We start from the raw sequence: 25615 nt of genomic DNA on the forward strand, positions 1-25615 counted from the left end.
CCAAACATCAACGTTTAACCTGGCTAAATACTTCTGCGCTCCTCACTGATTCTTTTGCAATTCATGCTGATACGTTCTGCTTGATTTCCATATCTTGTCATTCATAGAGGCCCTAAACTCACAATACAAATATTGGAAATGTGCACCACAACTCTTGCTTTAGGATGACCATTTTCGTACCATGAAGTCTGTTTCAATATTCTTTGAGCTGCGAAGGGAGTCCCAAATATAGTAAATAGTAACAGAAGACTCTATCCTTGCTTTGCTTGTGTAGACAGATCAGTGAACATAACGTTTAATGAGGAATAGCACAGTAACTTTCTCACTTACCTAATAGACTTCACTGTATTGAATTATGTGTTCCCAATTCAAACATTCTGCGAGTTTCAAATCGAACACTGCTGTAAAAATTCAAATGCATTTCCATTTGTTTAAAAATTCTTGTTAACTAGTTATAAACACATTTCCCTCCCAACAAAAGTTGGAAAAGCATTGCTCCTCCTAATTCTTTGACATTTGGAAAAAAAATGCTTTATCGTTCTGCAACCCTTTAAAGCACAGTGTCTGTTTGCTTTGATTTCCTTGTTTATTGCTTGAAATAAAAATCAAATGTTTGTTTCATTCTTACTAAAAAAAAAAAAAAATCGGCAACTATCAACATATAATAATTTTAGTTTGGCAAGAGTTTGTTGTTTGAACACTGATTTGATTTTTTTTTTACAGCCAATGTGGGTTTATGATGAAGAGATTGGAATGAATTGTAGAGATATCACCTTCGTACCTGGACTGTACAAGATATTTGATGAAATTTTAGGTAGGTACATTTTGTGTGTGCTTATTCTAAAATGTGGTTTAGATGTTCTAAATCGACTCTTATTTGAAGTATATTTTAGGGCTTTCTGTGGGTTGATGCTTGGGTTCACTGTCGCAATCTGCTGAAATGTGCATGGTTTCTGGTGCTAAAGGATCTGAAAGACTATTGCCATCCGAGCTACACTATTCTGATACTTGACTGTATAGTCTGTTGTACCTCCACAGATCTTCTTAATATTCGTAACACTTCAATCTTCCCTGCTAGTACATCTGGGAGAACTGGTGTGAAGCAACTGTAGGGTGTAGAGAAAACCTGTCCACGCTCTCACACCAGAAAAAATACAGCCCACTAGGAGGAAAAAGGCCCAGCACACCTCTTGCAAGGAGAATAAGGTTTATTCTCATAAAAAAACAAGTAAGCAAAAGAAAAAAATTCTGCTGCCACAAAGCGCTCTGACAAAGACAACATGGATGGCATCTTATAAAGGAGAAAGTGTCACAACTGACGCACCTCACATATGGTACAAATCCATGTAGCTGATTGGTGCGACCCTATACATAGGCGGCCTGCTCCATATGGGATGCTAGGTCATTGGTCCCAGCTTCTCCTGTCCATCTTCTTCGATGCTGAGCATTGCATTTGCCATTTAAGGATGCAACTCGTACATGCCTTATTTTTGGTCTAATGTGCACCTGGTACTGCTGTCAAGGGCGCAGAGAATCCTTTCGAGGTCATACTTACTCCTACGTCCCGTCCCCTTTCCTCGTGGGAAATCTCTCCGTCCTGTGGGACGGGACCTGAGCACTTTGTAAAAAGCATCCACATTTTTTTAAAAAATGTGTCCCTCTTTCCTGCGCGAGGCCCGGCACACGGCTGTAACCCCACCCACCTTTGCTCCGCCCTGCGCATTGCCCATCAGTCCTTTTCTCTGCTCGATCGGGTCCGGACGCACTTGCATCCTCAGATTTTTTCCTCTCTGGCTCCCGCTAGCGTTCGTTTACTAGTTTATGTCTTTCAAATTAGACTTTCCAGATTGTTCGTGTCACCGTCGCTTCGCGAGGGCGGATCCCTGTCCTCTTTGTTTAGAGTGTGTGGGTCTGGAACACCGTTGGGACTCCTGTTTTTACTGTGACTCCCTTTCGGTCCGGGCACTTCAACGTCGGTTGGAGCAGTGGGAGGAGGTGTTCCGACGAACTCCTCCTTCGCATTTTCAGGCGTTCATCGACGAGAAGAAGAAACGCCCTGTAGGTTCTTTACTTTTCAGAGCACCCCTGCCGGGGGATACCTTTCCGGGTTCCTCTCGGTCCGGGAGGGGCGTTGACCGCTCTGTCACCGAGGTTCGCCCTGAGGTGCCCGTTGGGCCTAATAATTCTACCGGAGTTTTCTCCGAGGGTCTCCGTAAGGGGCCTGTGAGCACCGGAGTGCGCTCCGAGGCCCCTCCTGTGGGGGGGCTTTTTGTAGACCCAGTTCTACTGAATCGTAGGGTACCGAAGCTCGCTTTGAGGCCTCTGTCGGCTTCCCTCAAAAACAAGACCGGGGTGCGCCCCGAGGCCCTGGCTGGGCTGGTTGTTACCGAACGGATGTTCGAGGCCCGTGCAGATAAGGCTGTTACCGGGCCTGGGTCTGAGGTTCCTCGTTCAGAGGCTAAAGCTACCAACAGTTCTGAGAGGCCGGACAAGGCTTTGTCGGTGAAAGCGCACCGTTCCCGCTCTTGTGGTGATACCAGATCTGTTGAGGGGGCAAAGAAGCAAAGTTCTTCTTTTACCGGCATTGCCGAGGTCCTTCCTTCGAAGGCTAATTTGGCGGTTGGTATGTCCGAAAAACATTCCAGGCCTCATAGTACTGACTCGGCCGAGGTTCCTTATGTTAAGGCTAAGATTAAGACCCCTGATCCATCGACAGAGACCTCTGCCTCACTTCCTCACGTGCCGCAGTTCCCCTTAGATGAGGACAAAATGGCGCCTGTTCCCGCCACGACCGCAGCGGCCATTTTAGGTGCTACCCCTACAACTACACCATTGGCCTCTGGTGTAGGGCGCAGTCCCTTGGGTGAACCTAAGGTCCCTTGTGCGCATCCTTACCGGCCGGTTTATGATTGGAAAGCCCGGATGCCTCTTCCGCACAATGTTTCGTTGCCAGCGGGGGCTGTTCCTTTGATTCATGTCGATACGTCGGTGGATGGGCCGTTCGTGGCAACCTTCCCCGTTACGTCCCTGGATTTGTCCACCTCATGAGAGGCCTCCTCAGGTTCCAAATCAATCTCCTGAGGAGGCTTTTTTCGGTACATTGCTGCAGAGAGTGCGAGGATCTTGCGATTCTGGCTCCCCGGGCCACAACTTCGTGAATGTAGACGGGATCTGACTGCTTTGTTAAAAGCAGCGATGAGGCGCCACAGAGGAAATCAGACTCCCCTACAACCAGAACCCCCACCCCCTCCCCTTTTACCCCCACCCACCCCTGGCCCGGAGGACTCATGCACACCCCCATCCACCCATCCTCCCAGGCGGACAACCCGCCCGTTGGTCCCCACACCACCATAAACCAAACCCAGTGCAGAGCTCGGGGCACTCGTGCCCGTCCAAGAATGCAGGGCCCCGTTCCCCCAAGCAGAATCTTTGGAACAAAGGCGAGTCAGGTGGCACATTTTATAACCTTAACAAACCGCACAGAGTTGTGTGCGCAGGGCCCCCCCTGCCGCGATTGACATGAGTTATTTCAGCCCGGGTCCCCGTGGGGGCTATGTCAGTCATCATCTTGCTGTCTCGGCTTGTTCCGGGGAGGGAGTTTGCTGCCTCCCGTGAAGTAAAGAATTGCGTCTTTCCTTCATATTGGATTCAGAGCTTTGCCAGGAACAACAGAGAATTGAATGTTAGAATCTCGCAGTCACCTCTTGAACCCAGTGAAGGGTCGGCGCGAAGCCTGAACGGCTGCTTAGAAATCCGGGAAGATCTGGATCCTGTCTCCGTCGAAATGCAACTCCCCTTTTGCTCTGGCCTGTCAGAGGATCGCGTCCAGGTCTTGATAATTTAGGAGGGTGATGATTTGGAGGGTGGGGGTGCCCCCGGAATAGGTGAGTCCCCAGAATATTTCCTTTCAGGGCTGCCCCATACCCTCTCTGATGCCCACCACGCGTATATTTTATTACGACGTGCTCGGCCCTCCAAATACTCGTTTTTGGCCGACACTGCCTTCATCTGTGCCTTGAAAGACGATACTCTGGCGGTCAGGAATGTCGATGCATCCTCCAGGCTCTGCCTCGTCCAACCGGTCGCTGTGCTTGTCCAGGCGATGTTGCAACAGGTCGACTTTGAAGGAGACCAAGTCTAATTTGGAGTCAAGACCGCTTATACCTGCCTTCTGATCCAACAGGATTTCTGTAATGTCCACTGCAGGGACCTGGATGGACTCCTCTGCCAGTGCCTCCGATGGGTCTGCCGACTCCGTGTGGTGTTGCGGCTTAGGCGCCCTGGAGGGGCATCCTCCCTCTAAGGTGAGTTTCTATTGTGACTTGTCTGTCTTGCCCATGTTGGGGGAGAAACCTCTTTTCAGTTTGGTCTATTGGTGTGGCAGGGACCGTCCAATAGGATGATTTCCAGGGCCTCCCTCACTCCTCCGGCACAGCTGTCAGGTCAATGAGTGGCAGGCGCACCCCCCCCACTTTCCACCAGTGTTGTTGGCTGCTTCACCCGCTGCTCATAGGTGGGGGTCTGATCCCCAGGGCCACCAGCACCCTCCGCCACCGTATTCGCCTTCAACCAGGGAAGGGGGGGGGGTACAGCAGAGGCGCTGCTCAAAGCGGCAATCAAGTACAACCTGGGGGTCTGCACAGGTCGGGCCGGGCACATGGGCAAGGGATCTTTCCCTCCTGGTAGTACCAGGGGCACCTCCTGAGTCCCTGGCCATTGGTTCCCGCCAGTAGCTTGGTCCGACCTCCACAAAGCCTTCCCCACAGCACCAGGGAGCCTCCTCCACCACCACCGGTCACAGAAGTATTGGGGGTCTGGGCGGATGGCACCTCAGGGTACCGCTGATGTTGAGCCCCTCCTCTCACTGCATGACTGAAGTCGAAAATTGTCTGTGGTGGCCCCCGCTCATCCCCCGGTGAAGCACAGGCGGCGTTATGGTCTGTGGGGTGCAGATCGCCTCAGAGCCTGGGGCCGGCTCCTAACTGCCTCCGCCACCGAGGCTTTCTAAAATGCACTGGTGGGACGCCACCCACCTGCTCTGGTTGCTGGGGCAAGGCGGGTCCCCCCCCATCCATCACATCGCCGAGCCGATGCACAGCATTCCCCGGGACCATCGTTCCAAGGATTGCTGCGGTACTCCTTCCACTGTGGTGCCACAGTCTCACTAGACTGTCCCACCGGGCTGCCAAGTCCCTCTTGCCAGAGCTCTCAGCGGCCTACCAGCTCTCCATCTGCTGCTGCTGCAGGGGTCGTAGCTGCTGTGCAGGAGGAGACCCAGGGCGCAACGTTCACCAGAGCGCCACAGGTGGGAGACCGCACACCTTAATAATTAATAAATAATAATACCTTCCTGCTGTCCCAAGCATGCTGTTTTATACACCTCCATTGAGGATATTCCAGGATTTTTCAGAGCTCTGCTGGGAGCTCACAGAGACACCGCCATCCCCATCGGGCTCTCTAGCGCCATCCTGTGCTCACATTTTTTACATTTACTCAATCTGTGCGGGGGTGTGTGGCATGGGGTGGACTTCGGACGTCCAAAAGATGTATCTAATGCTGCAGCTCCATGACCTTTACCACCAGGTGATTGGCATGGACAACAGTGAATGGACGTTGTACCTGGACTCACTCCACCGACGGATGAAATTCTTTACATAGATCAAATCTCCGGGGAACAGTTGGAGCAGTGTGGTGATGTCACTGAGGTAGATGTAGAGCTGGGTGGATCTTCAGATTGTGGTGGTATGATCTGTTGATAAATACATTTTATTGCTTTTGTTAAGGCAGAAAGATGATCCCTGAATTCATCCCCAACTACAGGCACAGCCCTGTGAGCATCGGATGCTCTCCTGATAGGAGATAGGGGCATGTGCATCCGGTTACCACCTAATGTGGTAATAAATGATGATCCTTGCAGTGCTGTGTGCGTATGCTAAGTAATGTCGGGGGCAATCAATACACCCAGTTCTTCTTCAATGTGGTGCACACTTTTGCCAGTTTTCCCTTTAATAGACCGTTGACCCTTTCTACAAATTCAGTTGGCCCGCGGATGGTAAATTGTGCACATCGGATGCTTGATGCCAAGTTATGCTGTTATTTCCTTGAACAGCTCATCGAAAAACTGAGTGCCATTGTCGGATCTTAATACATCGCACACTCCCCATCGAGGGAAAACTTCTGTGACCATAACTTTAGCAGCACGCTTAGCGTCTGGATCTGCACAAGGACCTTCCTCCACCCATCAGGAGAAAGGACACACAACAACTATTAAGTAACGATATACATTAAATCTCAGCCACATAACTCCGTAGTTGATATGCAGCTTGCAGAATGGGCGGGGCAGGACGTCTGATTGTTCTGAAGGTGTGACCAGTACTATAAGACTGACAAGTAATGCAATTAACAACCATTTTAGTCAGTCTTCTGTAGATTGGGAACAAACCAGGCCTCTTGCAAATCTGCGGCAATATGATGTTTTGACACGTGAGATGGATGATGCAACTGGTCGAAAGCGACCAGTAGCAGTTCATGTGGCATGACCCTTTTGCCCATGGTTTCCGGCCGCCACAATAGTACTCTTTGGACGGCTTGCATCCTCTTTTGCCACAGATCCTTTTCCTCCTGGGGGGCACTCCCCAGTAACTCAATAACCTGAGCAATCGCTAATGAGCTGTAAGGTGTTGTTAGTTGTGCCTGCCCCTGCGCTACGACTAGATATTCAGAAATACTAGGTACAGGGAGATATGTTGCTTGAGTGAGACCTTGTCTATGTCATTTGTCAATAATGCTGCACCGGCAGTCCGTCAGCCCTCCTAAACCCCTTTCTCTTCCACTGCGCCAGCCCTGAATACACCGTTGGGGTGACATAGGCTGAATCAGAATACAGCAGCACGCCTGGGACGCTAGAAGCGCTTCGATGAGCACTATGAGATCTGCCGCCTGAGCTCAGTAGTGTTTGGGTAATCATTCTGCACGAGCACTACATATTTACCGTCAACTAGGCGGACAACTGCTGCACCAGTATGTCTCGTGCTCGTCCCATGTTCAATATTTGCTGACCAGTCAACTAATAGGATCCCCCCCCCCCAAGCCCCTCGAGTGGGCTGTCTTTCGCTTTGGGAATGTCCTCCTCCTCCTTCCCCCTTAAATCTCTCGCAGTCCTGCATTGCAAGGTCTTGGGTGCTGATTTCTCTGAGGAACATGACAGGATTTAGTTTTGCATTGCACTACATGTGTATATGTGAGCTCGACAAGATGACCTCGTATGCGGATGCCCGCTGCGTGGTCAAAGTTGATTTGAATCGCTCAAGGATGGCAAATACTGCATGCTCCACTTAGTGTTACTGAACGCCCCATGAAAATTGTGGAGTTTTTCTCAATTGCAAACGCTGCTGCAGCAAGTGCCTTTTCGCAAAGGAACTGGCACTGCATCACCGAGTTTACCACACCACTGTAATAGGGCAATGGCTTGTGGCCCATCGTGATTTTCTGAGTAAATACTGCGGTCATCATTTGGCCATTCAAATGGGAAAACGAAAGAACTCTTGATTGTAATCTGGGGTAGCAACCACTGGCACAGTGCAGATTACTTCCTTCAGGTCATTGAAACTTGTAAGCATTTCGTCAGTCTGCACGGCTATAAGGCTATGCAGCATGGTCCTGGTGTACGCAGCGTAGGCGAGAATCCATGCCCTACGATAATTACACAGTCCGAGGAACTTCTGCATTTCATTAACAGTCCTTGGCTGTGGGGCACTGATGCAGCACGTTCTGGTATAATCTTCTTTCCATGAACAGATATCAGCTGCCCCTGGTAAAGTAATTTTTGGAGGCAGTACTGTAATTTTGTTCGGTCTACTTTGTAGCTCTTATATGCTAACAGCTGCAAGAGTGTGATAGACACTTCTGCAATGTTGTTCACTGTCACTGCACACTGGCACATACTGAGTGATTGTACCAGGCACTTCAATGTTCCCCAAGTCGGCATGTAGAATTTGGTTAAAGATGCTGGAGGATGGTACCCATGTGGCAGTCTTTTGTGCTCGAAGCGCATTCCGCTATGCGTAAACGCAGTGAGATATTGATTCTGGATGCGGGGGTATTTGAAGAAGGCAGTCTTCAAATCGACTACAGTAAAATGTGTTGCATGTTTCAGGATGCTGCACAAGATGGTCGCAGGGTTAGGGAATGTCATTTAGGGGGCGGAGATCCTGAATCAGTGCACTGGCAACCCCTGCACTGCAGGACTGTTCGCTACAGCCCCCTTCCCAGCACATGTTCTGCACTTGCCTTGCACTTGCCACTAGCTGGCCATTTTATTTATTATTCTACTTGCCCTGTACTGCACTTTCCCCCCTCCCTTTCCCCTTGCCCTTTTCCCTTCCCTCTACCCATGCACTTGCGCGATCTGAATGACACCTGGCCTAGTAGGATCGTTGTCTGTCTTCCCTTTGTTCCCCCTCCCTGCCTCGTCGCGCCTTGAAACACGTGTATAGGCGCGTTACAAATGCCATATCATATATCATTCTCCAACTCCCCCCTTTGCCTTTTTTATTGGATATATGGCTGTGTTACATGGGGAGTTGGAGGGCACAATAATCCCCTGATTGAGTAATGCTGCGATGGTGTCTCGTATCCTTTCTCCCACTTCTTTTGACTGTGGATATTGCTTTACTTTGGGCTGCACTGTGCCTGGCTAGAGTGTTATTCTTACGGTGCCACTCCATGCAGGAGCCCTACAACATGGGTGCTGGTTGTCCATAGTTGCTTGGGGACCTGCTCTAGGTCTGTCAGTGAAGGCGGGCTGGGCAACAAGGGCCATCAAAGAACACTGCACCATACAATACTGCACCAGAATTTCACAAGGGCTACAAACAGCCAACAATGTCTCTCCATCATCCCAATCCTCAAACCACCATCTGAAAAATAACCAAACTGTACATCTGTTAGGACTGATTTTTTTTTATACTCTGGTATGATGGACAGATGTATAGAAGGCCAACCTATTTTGTGACAGGGATAACTCTGGGAGCTGTAGCCAAACAAGTTCAAGGTAGCATTGACGAGAGGGCTAGGCTAAGTCTCAAGAGGTGGTGAACTTGTAAAGGGTCCACAATGAGTACACACAATGGGAATCGCAGATTACACTTAGACAGGATGTATAAAAATAGTTATTTATTTATGGCCAAATATCACTATGATAAATGAATACTAACAGGTAGAAGTATCACACAACACTAATAGATTACATATGTACTGTCACTGGAGTAGGGCATAACTCAATTCAAACTCCTGTAAAAGAAAGTATAGATTAGTTTATGCCCTACAGGTCCACAGAGAATTAACCCGAACTTCAAAAGTCCTTCCTTAAGTTATCCGGGGCCTTATGCCCAAAAGTTCAGGAAAAGTTCTGACACAATTTGTGATGCAGGAAAAAATGAAGGTAGGGTCTGTGGGTTCCAGTGAACGGTTCCAAGGGTTGGAGGACAGTTTATTCTAACTTACAAAAGTGTCCCCAGCTTTCGGAAGGCTTGCGTGAGCAATCAATGGCAAAGCCAAAGTATAGCAAAAGTTAGTAAAACTTTTAAAGGGAGTTTAGGGAGAGGTAAGAACCACTAACTCACACCCCGTTATCCGATTCTTCACAGGATTGGCAGGCAAATGGTGGTAGGTCTGGGGTTGCTTTTCCTGCTTTTAGCTTTAATCCTTGATTCACAGGGGTTGCAGGATTGAGCATATCTCCGGTCATTGTCTTTAGCTGTTGGATGAAGAATGCAGAAAAACACGATGCAGGACCCCTCTCGGGACTGGACTCTACTCTGTTAATCTGTTTCAGAATGTGGTCACTGCAGCATGGCGATGCAAAGGCACTCACTAGTTCAGACTTTCCCCTCCTATCTCGGGCCCCCTTGACGCTAGGACTCTGAAATGTCTTGTAGGACAAGCTGAGGACCTCAATTTCCACACGGAATGGTGATATCGGCAGCGCGGTAGCTCAAACTCCGAGCTGGTCAGCCACAGGACGGTCCTGGGACATTTCTGATGGCTCTTCTTCGCAGGGTACCGAGCAGATGGCAAGATCAACGGCAAGAAAGGGCTCCTCCAGGACAGCAGTAGAAGTTGGTCGCCACGTCTCCTTCAGTCTGGTCTCCGGTCTCTTCACAGGTGTCACAGCTGGACAGGAGTCTTGGCTCCTTCAGGTTACTCCTGGATCTCTCCAGAGTGGGTTCAGGGGTGGTCTTCTCATCCCAAAAGCCAGGTAAGAACAGAAACTCCCAAAAGCAGAACTAGCTCCACACACACCCCAGCAGTGGCTCAATCAGAACCTCTGGCAGGAACACTCATGCATAACACACACACACTGAAACCAGTTTGTGGATTGGGACCAGACAGTCCTAGTAAATGCACATAGCCCTCCAGTAGCCCGCCAAAAGCTCTTGCTTTCCCGGGCACAGGTAGGAGCAGAAACTCCCAGTAGCCAATAGTACAACTAGCCGCCACACAGCCCCCACAAACCCCAATCAGTACCACTAGCGGGAACACTCATACATATCACTCAGACACATGGAAACCGGTTTGTGGATTGGGACCAGATGGTCCCAGCCAACATCCTGCCAGCAAACATACATAGCCCCGCCGCCAAAATCCTCGGCTTTCCCAGGCCTGGCAGGCCATATAAGTATTTTCCTGGCATCAGAGGCCAGGAAGAAGGCTAAAAAACAAGATGGCCAAAGGACAAGCGAAAAACCTTGTGGCATGGCCATGTTTGGTCTCTAGCCACAATTAGTAGCAAACGTGGTAAGGCAAAAATGAAAAGCACCAAAAAAGGTAAAGTCCCTGCTGCCACCAGCCTGTCTATTTGGTACACCTAGAGTAACCAAAAACACTGAGTGTTCGTCTACGGCAAAAACAAAAGTGTACGTTTCCCAGTACTGACAGCCTGAAGTTTCCCCATAACAGATATGATATGGCATTTATAACGTGCCTAGTTACAAGTGTTTCAAAGCGCAACGAGGCAAGGAAGGGGGAACCGAGGGAAGACGGAGACAACGATCTTACTTGGCCAGGTGACATTGCGATCGCACAAGTGCAGGGGAAGGGGAAAGGGAAAGTGTGGTAGGGTGAGGGGGCAGTGCAATATCTAGGAACAACCATAATAAATAAATAAAAACAGTAGGTAAAAGTGTGGCCATCCAGTGGCAAGTGCATGGGTAAGTGCAGACATCAAGTGTCAAGAGCTGGTGGGGAGTGGTGGGATACAGAAACAGCCCCCAAGTGCAGGGGTTGCCTGGAAGGCAGTGCAGGTGTGTAGCTGGTGGGGGGTGGGGAGGTGCCTGGGCCCGAGATCGGAAGGTAGCCAGGTGACCAGTGCAGTTTCAGTCAGGAGTTCAGCAGGGGAGAGGAGGAGAGAAAGCAGAAGCAAAGAGGAAGGCCTTGAGGTGGTTCCAGAACCGGAGATGGTTCTCAAGTTTCAGGGAGGCTGTTCCAGAGGGAGGCCCCAGCTGAAGAAAGGGATCTACCACCAACTCATTGCTTGGAGAAGCAGCTGACCCTGAGGGAGTTGGAGGCGGATAAGCGAAGAGCTCGAGAAGGAATATATTTAGAAAGAGAGAGTTGAAGATATCGAGGCCCCAGAAGGCCTTGTGGACAATGCAGAGGGGTTTGAACTTAATCCTCGCAGCCACTGGGAGCCAGTGCAGAGATTTCAGTCCTGGAGAGATACGATCCCTGGGCTTGAGGCCAAGGACAAGTGTTGTAGTCCTGTTCTAGATGAGTTGCAGAGGGCGGAGAGTAGAAGCAGGCAGATTTAGAAAGAGGCTATTGCAGTAGTCCAGCCTAGAGAGAAGCAGAGCTCTGGAGACGAGGAAAGGAAGAATACCTCTGAGTAGGTGCAGCTGGTAGTGTGACTTCTTAGAGACATCAGGGATGTGAGGAGAGGAAGAGAGTGGAGTCAAAGATGACCCTGAGGTTTTTAGCCTCACAGGTGGGAGAAGGAAGAGTGCCAAGAGAGGCCAGCCAGATAGCGACAGGAAAAGAGGGAGCGAGTGTGCCGATGAGGAGAATCTCAGTCTTACTGGGATTAAGTCCGAGATCATTGGCGGCACACCACTCCTGGATAGTGGACAGACAGTCCGAGATGAGAGGAGGAGAAGAGGTGGCGGAAGGGAGCCTGAAAATGAGCTGCGTATCGTCCGTATAGCACTGAAAGTTGGGGCAGAGAGTGGCAATGCGGTGGGCAAAAAGTGCCAGGTATTGGTTGAAAAGCCAGGGAGAGCGGTTAGACACCTGGTGAACACCACAAGTAGAGATAGAGATGGAGGAGAGGAAGGACCCAAGTTGGACCTGGGAAGGTCGATCAGAGAGGAAAGAGGTCCGCCAAGCCAGGGCCTGATCGGTGATATCCAGGTTATCACGGAGATGCTTCAGCAGGATGGAATGGTTGACTGTCAAAGGCAGAATAGAGAATCAAGTAAGATGAGGACACGGGGTATTGGAGTAAAGATTGGAGAGAAGGTCTTCACAGATTTTCAGGAGAGCAGTTTCCATGCTTCTGGCAGCTCTGAAGCCAGACTGATGGTCATGGAGACAACCAACCAATTCAGTGTGAAGATTAAGCCAGGAGATGGCCAGCTTTTCCAGGAGTTTGCCCAGGAAAGGAGTGATGGAGATTGGGCGGTCATTTGCAGGACAGGAGGGGGTCAGCTGAGGGTTTCTTTAGAAGGTGCACAAGGGAGTGCTTCACTGGGGAAGGGAAGACTCCAGTGGCGAAGGAGTTGTTTTACAAGTCAGCCAGGGTGTCAATGTGGTCCTTGATGGTTTTAGAGGGACAGGGGAGAACCTGTTCAGACGGAACTTTCATAGATCGGACTTGTCTAGAACCCTTGTCTGGGGAGAACAGGGGAAAGGCAGAGAAGGAGGGGGGAGAGGTGGGCACAGAAGGGCCAGAGAAAGAGAGGGGAGTAGTGGTAGGAGGAGGAGAGGAAGAGAGCGAGGACAAGGTATCCTGAGGTTTAGAGATGAAATGAGAATCCATGGCCGTGCAGAGGGCCTGGGAGGGGACAGGCGAAGTAGACTGCAGCAGGATTGGCCAGCACCTTGCCGATTTTAAGGCGTTTGGCTGAGTTGTTGGATGCCGTAGAGATGTGGGCTTGGATGAGGGCTCTCTTCTTGGTGCAGACAGAGAGCTGGCATTGCCTTTGGAGCAGGCGGTCGGCCAGTTTGTCAGAGGATGTACAGGCAGCACTCCATTTTCTCTCAGCCACCCTGCACTTGCGTTTACGGTTGACAAGGTCTGAGCCGTACCAGGAATTGCACTTGTCTTTGGGCTTCAAGCGAATCCTCATGACAGGGGCAAGAACATCACGAGTATCAGATACAGCAGAGTAGAGCATAGAAAGGACTGTTTCAGGGTGTGAGTCAGCCGAAGGGGGTGGGGCTGGTTGAGAAAGTGGAGGCGAAAACCTCAACTGACACACACTTCATGGTTCGGATAATCGAGAAGGTGGGTGGCAGTGCTGGAGTTGGGTTGGCCTGAGGGGTGGAGAGGGTGAGCTGGCAGGAAAGGAGAAAGTGATCACTCCAGGAGAGAGGAGTGGTGAGAGGAATAGAATGGGGAAGGTGGGCAAAGGGGAAGATTGGCAAAAGAAAGTGTAGTGAAGCTTAAGGTTTGACTGCACTGTAAATAGTACAGGTTAGGATCAAAAATAAAAGCAAAAGGTTTTGGGGTCCATAAAAATGGAAGGAAAGGTGCAGTAAAGGGAAATCTTTCCTAACAAACAGTACCAATACAGTTACTTTTAAGAAGAGTGGAACACTAAAGTATACTTTTTAAAGGAGCAACCAGCAACTTAAAGGTAAGTAATAACTTTTGTAACACTTTGTGACTTATTCCATTTCAGAGATACAGTTAAAACACTAACTCATTTACAAGTAGGTTCTTTTTAACACATGTTCTATTTTCAAGAGGCCTTATCTTTTGAAGTCTTCCCTAGTCTATAGCATGAGTTTTCTCAGAGGCAGAAAAGAGACCCTAGTGGTCTAGGGCCCAGCTGTAGGCAGGTCAGGCTAGGATTCAGATACAGGAAAGCCAGAGTTCTAGAGGATATTGCTTCACAGAAGTAAGTAATACCTTCAGAGTTAGTTCAGAGTGTTCCGGGACTTCACAGAACACTCCCTGTAGGAGTTACAGCATTAGGTATGGGCGACCAGTATGGGCAAACACACAAATGACTCACTCGGCCTCACTGAATCGAAGTAAGACTTAATATAAGTATTACCCAAGCCAAAACAGTACCGTGACAGAAAAGATGATCTCCTGGATGGATGGCTTCACGATGCAGCAGCACAGCACCCGGTCTCTGGAATCTCGGTCTGGTGACAAAAGAAACAGACCTTGAATGGGAACTCGCAGCAGCAGCAGCAGCAGTCGTCGGAAAAGGCTTTCAACAAAGGATTACTCCAGGTTTCTTGTGGCTCTGTGGATTTTACAGGGACCAGATGAACGAATATTGCCAGTCGTTTTCTCTTCACTCTCTGTCCTGCACATTGGTGAGGGGACTTCAGGGATCTGAATCCTTGCAGCCACAGCTCCTGGGCACCTCTCACCGGAACCAGCGGCGGGAAAACCAACCTCCATGGCCACCAGTTGACGCATCCCGTGTTATGGGCAAATCGGAGTCAGGGGTGGGGGTAAGTAAATCCCCTGCCCTCTGTATGATGACATGTACAACAAGTCTTTGTATCCTTTGATTCCACTGCTTTTTGGTTCTTGCACCAAACCTGCAAGATAAGAACACATTTTTGCTTATCAGTTACTTTGTTGCATCTCTTCTCCTGAACAATCACTGACACAAGTACTTTACCTGCATCCAATACATTCTTGGGAGAAGCACTGTTCTTTCGTCACAAGGGTCTACTCTTCATAATGATTGGACTTCTGAAGCAAAATAATATTTCTTGTGCCCTGGCTCCATCTTACTCCATCACTTGCTTACCTTTTATTGATTTATGTAATTGAATCAATTTTAAGAATCTATGGTGACTGTATATATTTTTATTATTGAGTGTTGTGCAATATTATTGCCTGCTTGTTGAATTTGTTTGTGTGTTTGAGGCCTGGAATAAATATAGTGTGATTGTACATACATTTTTTAAATCAAATTATTTTGTGCTTCACTGTATGGACTCTTTGTGGACCCATGACCCCACTTACTCTCCTGAGAATAGGCTTGACTGCTCTCCATTCAACCTCTATTGAGTTTTGGCTAACCTCTTAGCGTTCCTCTGTTCACTATTGTTAGGACGTTTTTTCTGAAGTCCAACTATGGGCTTCATAAAAACCATACATCTGAGGCAGTACTTAAGCTCCTCTCTTGGTGTATAAGGCTGTACCACCTGAGAATGTGGCAGTGTTGGGAAGGAGCTCACCCCCCCTGCCCCCCCGGCGCTTTAAGGTAAGGCGAGATGCATTTGAGGCACTTGGATGGGCCAGGGGGGGCAGTGAAAGCAATGCCTTCCTGTTCAGCAGGACCCTATGCTAATATCAATGAAGTGTGCTCATATGGCGTGGCCCAAGGTGTGGGCGGCATTGCTTTATGCGGGGATGTTAATAATCTGAGGTAGAAGAGAATGCTTACACGGTAAATGCGGCAGTACATGCACTAGGCCCAAATCCACGAGATTACACAGATCTCCAGTCACACTCGAGCTCCCATGAGGACAGTTTGCACCCCCACGCGCTGCACTGTTTATTTATTGTTCTTGAAAGTGTTGCAAAGATGTGTCTTTCATCCAAAAGGAGTGTGCCGTACAAGGGCACGATCAGAGGTTGCCGTCTGGTGTGCATGTTATCTCACTTTGGCCAAAGCATGACCCGGCCCATTCCCGAGGGACCACAAGTTATAGCCCATAAAACTGACAACCTTAATATCCCTGAATTTCATGATATCATGTGCCTTTTGACCACCAATCCAAAAGTCACAAGTCTTGAAATGTTCAAAGAAAGTGGACAGGGTGTGTTGTTGAAGCGACAATCATGTGATTTGTATTGCGAGGTGCCGGGAGGGATAAATCATAGTTCAAAACGAGGGCGGAGACCTTGGAGCCAGATGGCGCCGAGGGAGGGATATGGGGAGGGATGGAGGGATGGAGGGAGGGTTTGGGAGGGAGTGAAATGTGTGTGAGAAGGTTAGAGTGCCCTGGAACCTCCTGTGTGTCTGTTTTGAAGCCTAATAAGTGCACAGGATGAGTGATCAACAAGGTGTATAGTAGCAGTATAGTTCATTTGTTTTCTGACCTGCGACGTGAGAAGATGAGCCCCGCAGCGCTCACCTGATGGACGGATGGGCTGGGAGCAATAAACTTATGAGGATGTTTTGCTTTATACATTTCTGCTTGTACCCTTCTTTGGCAGAACGTTCTTAGCAGCAGAGTTCTTTGCTGTTGCTCTCATTTGTGCATGAGATTAAACTTGTTATCCTTACAAGATCGACTTGGGCTTCTCTACTCTAGCGGGTTGTATTCTTTCTGGTGTGAGCGTTCAGGGGCTTGCTTTCAGTAGCATGGACAGAGCAGACAAGCCTATCTGAGGAGGGAGAGAGGGCTGTAGCTTGGTACAAATAAATTGTAGTGTGCATATGGTCCAAAGAAACTCAAACACTATGTATATTAAAAAATAAATGCTTTATTTAAATACAAGTAGGCCCAGATAAATCTTGGGGTAAATAAGTAGTATAGGATATAATATAAACACAATTATAAAAAAAGACTCAATATTTAAGGGCTACAACACTAAGTATAACCTTCAGAATAGCAAACAGCAGTACAAGGTGAAACAAACCTAAAACACACTCGGAATGCAATCTGCTATTTTTGGGGAGTAAAACCAGGTGACACATACTTTTTGAATACCGTCAGTAATTCAAGAGTAGTAGACCCTGTCGGTCATGCAGACTCGGTCAGTCATGCAGTGACACTCAGTTAAGAAATCACTTAATAAACCAACCCTGTTACAAGTATACTCCTTGCAAATTTACTTTTTAGAACTCAGTTCAGAGTTAATAAAACAACTCCCATACTTTCTGGAGAGGCCTTAAGCTACCCAATGACACGCATTAACACACAACTACTATTTCTGAATGCACTCAGCAATTCAAGGAAAATTAAACCCAATTACACTTTAAGAAAGCTCCATGGTCTTTTAAGGTAAGTATTGGAAGCTTGGACTATTTTGGAACTGCTATAAGAAGATTCAGGGGAGGCACAACCCAGTGTTACAAGTTTAGAAGAGCAGCAGCTATTTCAAGGTAAGTAACGATTTACTTTTAAGAGGGGCAACTCGGGGGCAAGTATTACCTCAAGGACTGTTTTAGGTCTGCATGAAGAAGATAAGGGAAGCCACACCTTTTGGTGCACTTTTGGAAGAACACAATGTTATTTAAGGTAGGTACACCCTATTATAAACTCATTCAGTTCAGCAATGATAAAACCGTACCTGCACTTAATACTTTTCAGAAGGGTCGAAACACCATTCAAAGTTATGCACTTTTTATAGAGGCAACTCAAGGGGTAAGCATAAACGTAAGGATACTTTGTAACTTTCACAGCGATAGTTACCACACTAATCTTTAAGCAAGCAAGTACTTTTAAACTTGTTATACTTTTCAAGACAGAAGCCTTTTCTTTTCCGGTCCTTCCCTAGTCTATTGCATGAGTTTTCTCAGAGGCAGAAGAGGGACCCTAGTGGTCTAGGTGCCTGTTGTAGGCAGGTTAAGAGATGTTTCAATTGTAGGAATGTCAAAGTTCAGAGGAGAACTTCTTTAACCAGTAAGTCGTACTTTCAGAGTTAGTTAAGTGTTCAGACTTCTGACAAGGCTCTCTATATGCGTTCCAGAAATATGCCTGGCCAAGTGGTATGGGAAAACTCCCAACCACACGAATCACCCACTCAGCCTCACAGGAGGCACACCAGACATAAGGTAAGTATTACCCAAGCCCACACAGTACCTTGGTCGAAAAGAAGAGCTTCTGGGTGGATGCCTTCAGGATGCAGCAGCACAGGACCTGTTCCCTGGATTCTTTGTCTGGAGACAAAAGAACTGGACACTGGTTGGGGACTTGCTGCAGCAGTCAGAAGATGCTTCAAGCAACAGATACTTCAGATTCTCACGGCACCGTGGATTTAGCGTCTTTTGACAGCAGCCAGGTGATCGAATGCTGGTGGTCAGATTCTTTTCACTTTGTCCTGTACTCTGGAGAGTGGCCTTCAGGGGTTCGAATTGTGTCTTTGGCGAGCCAGTAGGAGGCCACCACGGACGGATTCGGACTCCGGAAGTCCATGCACCGCACAATGGCTTGTGGTTACAGGGATTTGGGCTATTGCAGGCCATCAAGGTTGCAGCACGTCTTGGGATGGCTCACAAAGCAGGTCTTCTTGAGACTAGTCGATCTCACCAGCCTCTGGGTAGGAGTCATCGTGTTCGGGATCCCCAGGTCGATTGGAACAAAGGGTTACAGGAGGCTCCTGTCACACAGCAGGCTCTCTGGTTGCTGGAATTCGCTACAGCCGTCCTTTCTCCTCTTCCTCTTTGGTTTCAGCTGCAGTGGTCGACTTGTCAGCAACTTCCAGGTTTGGAGTATTTATCAGGAACAACAGCACAACTTCTGCAATCTCCCACTGCGTTTTACAGAAAGGAGCAGTCTGGCTTTCCAATATGGACAGCCACCCCCTGCCCACCACTCGGAGTTGGTTCCTTTCAGGTAAGGTGAAAGACAAAGGGATGCAGAGTTTTGGACTCCTCATTCGCTTCCTTCCTTCTCAGGCACTGTGGCGCCTGGGCGGGAAATGCAAAGGATTCCTGCTGAAAACAAAACTTCCACTGAGGTCGTACCCGCCTAGAATGGCACAACAAGTACACAAGAAATGGCTAAAAAGGAGCCCACCATTTTAGCAAAATGGTGGCCCTCTGTGCATTAATAATGAGTAATTAAGACCAAAAGTCATAAAGGTAAAATCACTGCCGCCAGCATTTCAAGTCAACTCGCAGTTGTACCAAAAATGTTACCTGGTAAGTAAGAAAAGGGGTACATTGTATCCCCCAGCACTCCCCATAAAATGGGGTGTGCTGGCTCATGTGTACAATGTAAAGAGTATGAACATCCCCCTTTACCTCATGGGAACGGTAGTTCGCCCAAGTACATGAAAGAGAAATTAACAGGAGAGCCCAAAGGGGCAACCCAGCCTAAGGCCAAAGGTTATAGAAAACTATAAATGCATCCATACTATGGAGGGACATACAAATGTCACCCATAAAAAGAGTAAAAGGCAGGTGAGAGGGGGAAAAAGGGAAAGGGACAAGGGAAAATAATCACCAAGTCCAAGCAAAAAAGTTCTGGGGTTGACACAGGTCAGTGAGATTTATCACAAGTATGAACATCTTACCTAACTATAACGGCATCTTGAAATCTGTCCACTAGGCTATATTTTAGAACTCCATCTTAACAACCAGGACAACCACTGAACATGTCCCCAGAAGAATCCAGAACCTCTGCAGTGGTCTCTGGAGAAATCTGAGTAAGGAGGTGTTTTTCCACCCTCTCCTCCAATATGGGTGCATGGGAGTCGAGTCTTCTCACCATCTCTTTTCCCTGACTTAGATCGGTGGTGGTCTCATCAAGGATCCCCTTCTGGGCATTACCTTGTGTAGTGGGATTGGGAGAATAACTCGCCTGAACTTACACGTGAATCACCTGGCATCGTTCCATCAGCATAGTAAACCTACCTGAAAAGTAGATTTTCTGGAACTGTTGATTTTAGGGCACTAGGCCCCAATCCGTCTTAGGGCTGGATTTACTCAGTATTATGGAACTATTCTGTCACTAAGTGTTTCTACTGATCTGATATTTTACCTGTATTGCACTGGTTTTGAATCAAATGATTTTCTATCTTTTCAAAAGAATAAATGTATATATTTTGATTGTTTGACCATATTTGCCTAGGGGTTTCATTGCTTTTTGTGTATTTTAAAGGCCTGATAATGACTTCAGTGTCTTTCCTGTTCACCCTAATATATAGACCTCCAAAAATCCACCCCAGGGTTGATTTTTAAAATCCATATTATCGCTTCTCTAGCCAATACCCAGGAACTAAACAGCCACTGGTAGTGTTGAGCTTGGGCTATTAGGTGGCACTTTGGCACCACATATAAGACAAAACGATTGCATTTGAGTACAGATGGGGAGAAATAACCTATGAGGAGGTACACAAAGCTTGTATGTGGGTTTGGTTAGTTGCCCACCCATTGACTGCCCAGGGCCATGCTAATCCCTATGGCCATTCCCACCCAGTTCCTGACCTTACAAGTTCAAGACGTCTCCTTATTGGAACTCCTTGAGCGTGCTTTATTCAAGCCTTGCCATCAAACTTTGCACTGAAAGTGCCTAGCAGTGTGTTTTTTTTTCAAAGCAGTCTTCCAAGTGAAAGACTTAATTGCAGTTGTTTACCGTAAATGCGCTACTTGTGTAATAAAAATATATTCACCATATGTCTTCAACCACTCCATTTAAAAGCACTCGCACCATTTTTCGCCTGCTAGCAACAATAGCCAGTTAATACCATTACGGCAGTGCCTGGCAAGTGCCTTTCCCATGCCTACACAAAAGTCCAAATTGCTGGCATGGCCAATGCTTGTTTTTTAGTGCAACCAATCAACACAATTGTCTTGCTGGCACACAAGGCGTTAGCCTCACCATGGAGAGGCGGGGCTAGGGTGGGGCGTGGGGGGCATTAGTAAAGGAAGTGACGTGCCAGGGAAGCTAGAGGCAGTTCTGGTTGAATAAAGTTTGTGGAGTTGAAACGCCATACGTATGGGCCTCAATTATCTGTAGCAGCGTGCCGATTCTGTTTGTCCGAAGGGGTCGCCAGCCAGGTTGACACTTGCAATGAGACCCACGTTGCCTGCTGTGGCAGCCAGGTCGGAGGATGTTGAGGGTGCAATCCAATACGGGAGCATGCCAGGAGGCGCTCCTATAACCATGGCCAGCCACTCCTGAGTGCTGTCTGCTCACTGTATGTCGGCTGCCTGATGACCCACTCCATTCTAAGAAACAGTGGTGCTAAATCCAGTAGTGTTCTGCGCCTGCCCACAATGGGAGGAACCTGTGTGGGAGGGTGCCTCTCTGCTACAGTTGTCACAACCACAGGGTGGTGCCACGCCATGTCTAAGGACGACATACCAGCGACTGTTTGTTTGTTTCAGGTGCATTCCAAATGGTGCAGGGCTCAGTCTCTACCATGGCAGTTGCCCATTGCTTTCGACTTTCCCGACACCAGAAATTTGGGCCCACAATGAATCCGATGGACTTTAAAGTTTATATTGGTGCAATGGGCATAATGAACGATGACGGGAACAAAAACATGTCTACATTAGCGGGGGGAGGGGCCCCGGTACATGACCTCCTCTATGAACTAGTGGAGGAGGAGAAGGTCACATTCAAGGAGATCCAGGAAGCCCTATCCATGTATTTTGCCCCATATACCAATGTAGAGTACGAGAGACATGGTTTTCATACATCCGGGCAAGAGAGAGGAGAAACGCTGGGCAACTTTGTCATGCGACTCCACATAAAATGCTGCACGTTCTATCGACCCTCAAATGAGGAAGCCCTCAGCTACTACTAGATCTTCGTGGGTTGCCAATCCTCTGCATTCCAAAAAACTACTGCAGAAACTGAGGTTGCTAGATGAGATCCTGGCCATGGCTATAAATGATGCAGCGATTTCAAAACAGGTTGTCAACATGGGCAAGGCAGCTCTAGCCACAATGCCCAAAGATCATGAATCCATTGAGAAGCTGACACCAACACCTCAGGCGGCACTAGAGGATCCACCAAATCATGCTTCAGATGTGGATACAAATTTCCCCATGAGGGAACGTGCCCCGCCCTAGGAAAGAAATGTGCGGCATGTGGAGGTGACTACCACTTCGGAGCCGAGTGCCGAAATGCGCCACTGGTACCTCCACATTGTCTCCACGAGGAGTGCAGACGTCAGAGATACCGCCCAGACAACATGAAGCCAGGCCGAAAACGTGGGAATCACTGCCCAAGGGAGGGCGAGGGTGATAAAGATCAAACCTGATGATCGTACAGGTCGCCTGACAGAAGAGGGTCCTACTGTTCCCAACGCAATTTCTTTTACTTGGAGGTATGATCCCACTCTGGGAGTGACTCATCCTCCTCCCCGGATGAACACTGGAAAAAGGGATATGTGTGGGAATTGGGTAACACAGTGGCGCAAGAGTACAGCCACACGTTGGTTTTACAGGTGCACAACACACCGACCAAATTTCTCATTGACACTGGCGCCACAGTCAATGTGCTGAGCGAGGATGCATACAATGTTCTTCCTCATCTACCAAAACTGAAGCTGTCTGTAGCCATATGGCTCCAACAAATCCCTTACTGAGTAAAGGCATGTTCACAACGATGTGTGCTTGTAAGTCTCACACAGCATGCATACAGCTACAAGTGCTGTCTACAGAGGCCAACTGTGGGTGCATATTGAGTTTCTGAACAGCGGTCGACATGGAATTGGTTCACGTTCTACACCAGGTGATGGTGCACAAATACCTGGGCCCAGATGGCGATGTGGTGAAGACATTCCACAACCTTTTCAAGGGTTTGGGTAAGCTGCGCAACTGCAAGGGCCGCTGCACATCAACGCGTCAATCAAACCAGTTGCTCAACATTACCAAGGGATCCCCTTCATTATCCAGAAGCAAGTGGAGGAAGAAATTAGGCGGATGTTGGAATATTATCGAACCTGCAATCGGGCCCACTCCATGGAGTGTCACCAATAGTGCCAGCCCCCAAAAAATCGGCAGATGGGTCCATAAGGCTCTGTGTGGACATGTGTTGTCAAATAAGCCCATTCAGCGAGAACGGCACAGAGTACCACGGATTACAGAAATGATCCATGGAATTAGCGGAGCCACAGCATTCTCCAAGTTAGACCTAAACAAGGGCTAGCATCTGGAGCTCGTCCCGTAGTCGCGCTATAACGCCACTTTTGTGACCCACATGGGACTATATCGCTACAAGAGGCTAAACTTTGGAATATCCTCCTCCGGGAATAAATTCATCAGGTCATCAAACGTATCCCAAACTTCCTCCATTATAGTGATGACATTTTGGTTTTTGGCAAGTCCACATAGTAACATGACAATATGCTACATCAGGTCTCTCTGGCCTCCGAGTCAGCCTGTGTTAAGCTGAACAAAGGCAAATGCGAATTTCCGAAGAAGACACATATTCTCAGACCAAGGCATGCAGCCCGATCCAGACAAAATAGCAGCGCTAAATGACGCCCCTCATCATTTGGCTGGCCAGCTACTGCTCACAGTACCTGGGGAAATTATGCCACAGTGAGCACACCACTCTGGGAGCTCACGAAGGAAAAGCAGGAATTTGTGTGGACCCCTGAGTGCCTGAACAGTTTTGAAACCATACGGGCGAGCATCACTTCAGCCACTGACGGGGCCTATTTTTGCTTGGCTAAGGAGACGGAGGTAACCGTAGACACCAGTCCAATGACTGTGTGCACCATTTAGCTCAATGTGACAAAAGGACCCTGCACATCTGCCACATTGTGTCATATGTGAGCCGCAGTCTGTCGGCCACCGAACAGAAGTATTCCCAGGCAGAGAAGGAGAGTCTGCCGGTGGTCTAGGCCTGCGAGTATTTACATGTGTTCCTATATGGCAAAGCCTTCATGATTATCACAGACAATCGGGCGCCTCACACCCACCATTTATGGCAACCCGAAAGTAAGGATGCCTGTGCACATGGCGAGATGGAGCTCAGTCTCCAAGACTACAAATTCACTATCTGCCACAGGCCAGGGAAAGATAACCCGGCAGACTACTTGTCGCGCCACCCCACTGATACTACCCGGCTGGACCACTTGATAGCAGAGGCCTATCTGCACTTCAGTGGCATGGCAAACACTCCTGCAGGAGTCAGCGGCACTCTCTGCATTGGCCATCAGCATGCGCTGCCTTGCCACAGTGAGCACACCACTCGGGGAGCGCACAAGGGAAAAGCAGGAATTTTTGTGGAACCCTGAATACTGTTCCTCACGAGCCCTCCGCTCATCTACCTCCAACCTTCTGTGAGTGAGCCGGTTCTCCAAGCAGAGTATTAGAGGGAGATCCTTATCCTTAGCAGGTGCCTCCCTCTGGAATAGCCTCCCTGCTGCCCTCTGTCTTGAGCCTGACCTTCTTAAGTTCAGGAAACTCCTCAAGACCTTCCACTTCTCTTCCTTCGCTCTCCCTATACCCTGCTAACCTAGCTCTATGCTTTCTCCATCCCTCCCTCTTCTTCCTTACAGTTTGCCGACTAGCTGCCTGGTGTACCTTAGAGTCTTACCGGTCCTGGGCACCTCTGCCAGTCCTCTCTCGCAATTGCCTCACAGCCCTACACCCACCCACCTTCACAGCACTTAAAAAAACTCAAGAGTCTAAACCGTCTGGATGCACTTGGACCGCCCCTCCTTGTTATTGTCTATGCACTTGAACAATCCAAATGCAACGTGTCTGAAGATTGTCCGTCTATTCGCCCCTGTCTTCTCCCCCTAATTGCACCGTTGAAACGGCAGAATCGCGTCAGGCCTATTTGCTGTGTCTCAATGCTAAATGTATAATATGTACTTACTCTGTATGTGCGGACTATTATCGTCTCTGAATTTCAAGGGCTCTCAGCGATGGTTTTTCCCCTTGTTCCCACCCTCCTTCAGCGCTTTCAAACACTTTCCTGTGTATCTCGGTGAATACAGCTTTGTCCCTCCGGTGGTGTGGCCCGCACAGCCTCAAACCAATTTGAAACATGTAGGCGAACTTCACCTACCCTAAATAGGGGTTGGTTAGGGGAGAAGAGGGAAAAGAAAATGCTGAGCTGTTGGTGAATGTGGAACCAGGAGTAACTATAATCTGGGCTTTCTGTTGGGTTTTGATATGTATACCGGAGGTGTAGTGTTTCCTGGTGGGATACATCTAGTATTTAATTTGTCAGGGTGTTCCAGTCCGATGGGGAGGTTTCAATGATGATTAGAGAGAAGTATGGTTTTGGAGTATGTTTTATTTTTCGTCCAGGAATTTCTTTTTATCTAAACTTTAGCTCTGTTAGCCATGTGGGTTACGCGGGCAAGCAAGTTAAAATACAGTGGTGATTTCCCTTTTGGCAGAAATTAGTCCGGCTATCAAAATGAATTTCTGAATTAGCGCAATAGATCCGTATTATGACTTTGTTTAGATGGTAGCGGAGTAATTTAAATTGATCACAAGTATCTTTAATTATTGACTACTCTTTTTATATAGTGCAGATACGGCACAATTCTCGCCCACAAGTTAATTATTCCTCTAAAGAGACAAAGAGCAATCGCCATCCAGCCCTACCATCTCTCACCTCAACCTCCTGTATCTAGAGGATCTAAGCTTTGCTTATTTGAGCCTATCTTTGGATTATCTAGATAAAGAAACAATTCTGCCACCTATATCTTTTAGTGTTTGAGGCAGTGTGATTTTCATATATTCGTGCACAATCAGCATCCAAACGACTAACT

General features: G+C 48.2%; 1 protein-coding gene across 2 annotated transcripts in view; it reads left to right on the top strand.

Moving 5' to 3' along the window:
* TOP2B (DNA topoisomerase II beta) overlaps positions 1-25615 on the top strand; it is a 934132-nt gene that overhangs the window by 228595 nt on the left and 679922 nt on the right. For both annotated transcript variants that reach the window (XM_069648849.1, XM_069648850.1), the window contains exon 3: positions 724-814. In XM_069648849.1, coding sequence (XP_069504950.1) covers positions 724-814 — 91 coding nt within the window. The remainder of the gene's footprint in view (positions 1-723; positions 815-25615) is intronic.

The sequence above is a fragment of the Ambystoma mexicanum genome, chromosome 2q, assembly GCF_040938575.1.
Source record: "Ambystoma mexicanum isolate Mex_15411 chromosome 2q, UKY_AmexF1_1, whole genome shotgun sequence".
Classification (NCBI taxonomy): Eukaryota; Metazoa; Chordata; class Amphibia; order Caudata; family Ambystomatidae; genus Ambystoma; species Ambystoma mexicanum.